The sequence below is a fragment of the Echinops telfairi genome, unplaced genomic scaffold (assembly GCF_000313985.2).
Source record: "Echinops telfairi isolate 266 unplaced genomic scaffold, ASM31398v2 ScPeMD7_7466;HRSCAF=8504, whole genome shotgun sequence".
NCBI classification, from domain to species: Eukaryota; Metazoa; Chordata; class Mammalia; order Afrosoricida; family Tenrecidae; genus Echinops; species Echinops telfairi.
Window position 1 is genome coordinate 6,391,645 of NW_022111366.1, and position 2,349 is coordinate 6,393,993.

At 58.3% G+C, this 2,349-nt stretch overlaps 1 protein-coding gene across 1 annotated transcript in view; it reads right to left on the bottom strand.

The window, feature by feature from the left end:
* Positions 1 to 6: 6 nt before the first annotated feature.
* The window catches only part of ATP1A1 (ATPase Na+/K+ transporting subunit alpha 1), a 20,275-nt gene continuing 17,932 nt past the window's right edge, over positions 7 to 2,349 (bottom strand). Inside the window, exons 20-22 of the mRNA XM_004714862.4 lie at positions 2,169 to 2,270; positions 536 to 627; positions 7 to 141 (exon numbers count right to left, since the gene is read on the bottom strand). Of these exons, the coding sequence (XP_004714919.1) occupies positions 113 to 141; positions 536 to 627; positions 2,169 to 2,270 (223 nt within the window). The 3' untranslated portion in view covers positions 7 to 112. The remainder of the gene's footprint in view (positions 142 to 535; positions 628 to 2,168; positions 2,271 to 2,349) is intronic.

Here is a 2,349-nt window from a genome sequence, read left to right on the forward strand (position 1 = left end):
GCTGTCCTACCAGGGTAGAGTTCTGAATTCCGAGACTGAAGTACACAAAGGGGGGTGGGGGTGATGGGTGCAGTGTGTGTGCAGCAGATGCTTCACGGCGTGCAGGGCGGGGCTAGTAGTAGGTCTCCTTCTCCACCCAGCCTGTGGAGACAGACAGACACGGCCGTGTGAGCCCACCGAGTCCAGCCACACTGGCGGTGCGGGCACCGTGCCCACAGGCTCTCGCCCGCATGGACTGACAGGCGTTGAGGAATGCCCCACGGTTGGGGGGGGACGGGGGACCATGGGAGATGGTTTCAATCTCGATGACAGCTTCCCCTACAACCTACCCTGTCTTTTTAAAGTCTATAAGGGCTAGATCCCAGTGATGGGCGCCTGATTGGAACTGGTGGGCAGCCCCCTGGTTCAGGGGCCGTGGGCTCTCCAGATGGACCAGTGAGGGAGCCTGCCTCTCGGGAGGAACCAGTGGCCAGCACTTCTCGCTGGTGTCCACCCTCCGCCCCTCCCGCTCCCAGGGCGCTGGGCCCGCACTCACCGCCAGGGCTCCGCCTGATGATGAGCTTGCGGACTTCGTCGTACACGAAGATGAGGAGTGAGTAGGGGAAGGCACAGAACCACCAGGTCGGCCTGGAAACAGAAGGGTGTATGCACAGTGAAGGCCATGCCGAGGGAGCCACTTCAGTGATGCCAGCCACGGTTGCAGCTGAACTGCTGAGTGAAGACGCGTAGGCCCCAGAGGGGGACATGCGTCCCCGCCCCGTCCCCCACAATTAGTTTGTTGCTGAGAATCAGTGTGTGTGTGTGTGTGTGTGTGTGTGCGTGCGTAGGTGAGAAGAGTGCTCCCTGCCCACTGGGTGGGTGGTGTCTGCCGTCCTTTTTAAAGGTGTCTGAACACTCTCCAGGGTGTGTGCCTGGAGAATACTGCTCGGCCCAAACCCGCTTATTCGCCCCTAAAGGTGCGTGTTCAGAGGCCCAGGGTAGGAGAATGAAGAGGGGGAAAAGCTGAGCCCAGGGGCATTTAGGCAGTCAGGGGCTGCCACTTCGGAGTCTCCAACCGGGAGACTGCGCTCTCTTGATGATCAGCTTCCCGAGATACACAGGCGAGGCCGGCCATGCCTGGCCACACGACCTCTTCCCGTCCTAGGTATGCTCCCAATAGCGCCCGCCAGCGTGACCTCAGCTGGCACAGCCACGGCAGCTACCTAGTCTACCTCTCAAGCTGGGTGGAACACATCAGCAGTCAGCTCCCCAGGCACAGCAAAGATGCCAGAGGGTGCATCCTCCGGTTCTGACGGGCTACGCCATCGCTATGCGATTTTTTTCCCCATTTCGTAACCCCAGAAAGCCTGCGGCCTCCCCGAGCCTCCTCATTAGAGATGAGAATCAAGAGAGGAGCAGCAATGCTAAGGAAGAGGCCGTGTTAACGGCACAGGTACAGATGCAAGAGGGCCAGGCTCCAGGGCAACCAGGGGACAAGCTGTTCACACTGGCAGCAGGGAGCACGTTGACTTGGATGGGTACAGGGACAGGCTAGGGCAAGCCCGGGAGAGCTTCCGAACGTCAGGCCATATCTGCACGCGTCCACTAGAAACAGGAGGCCCGTGGCTTTTAATGATTTTACGGATGGCAGCAATGGAGTGGGAGGCTAGCACAGATGGCAAAGCCGTTCGCTGTGTTTAAGCCCGGTCTAGTTCTAACGAAAGACTCCTGGTCTGCCCCCTTTAACCTCCGAGGTGTTCAACTTCCTTTGAGCAGTGTGCTCCGAGTCCTCCCCCATGGCTCGACACAGGACACGCAGCGACTAGGTAAACACATTGTTTTGAACCCAGGTCCCCACTGACCTTGAGTGACAGCCTGGCCACACACAGCCATGGAGGGCCTTCAAGGCCTCCTGCCATCAACTGAGCAACCCCCCCCTCCCCCCCAAGATACTGGAGCCTGCCTGGCTGGATCTTAGACCACATCCCAAGCACAGGCAGGAATGAAAACCACCTCTAGCGGTTTCTCTGGTTTAATGACAATCCAGGCTTTCCTACACACCCCCACCCATAGGAACCCTTGTACACATTCATCCAAGCTCTGGAAATAGTAACTATTGACGCAGGTCACGGGAGAAAAGGCACCGGGCAGCGCGTTGCCCTTGTGGAGGCACCGGAAGAGTGACTTACTTGAGGGGATACATCCTCAGGGCGACCCCCATGCCAGGGCAGTAAGACAGGAAAGCAGCAAGGGCAGTCTCTTCAAAGAGGCCAAATATCAGGATCTTGTTCCTGAAATGAAGGGGTTAAGAAGAGAGGCTGACAAAATGCAACCAGAATGCCATGCCCGATACCCAAGTAGGTGGCGCGG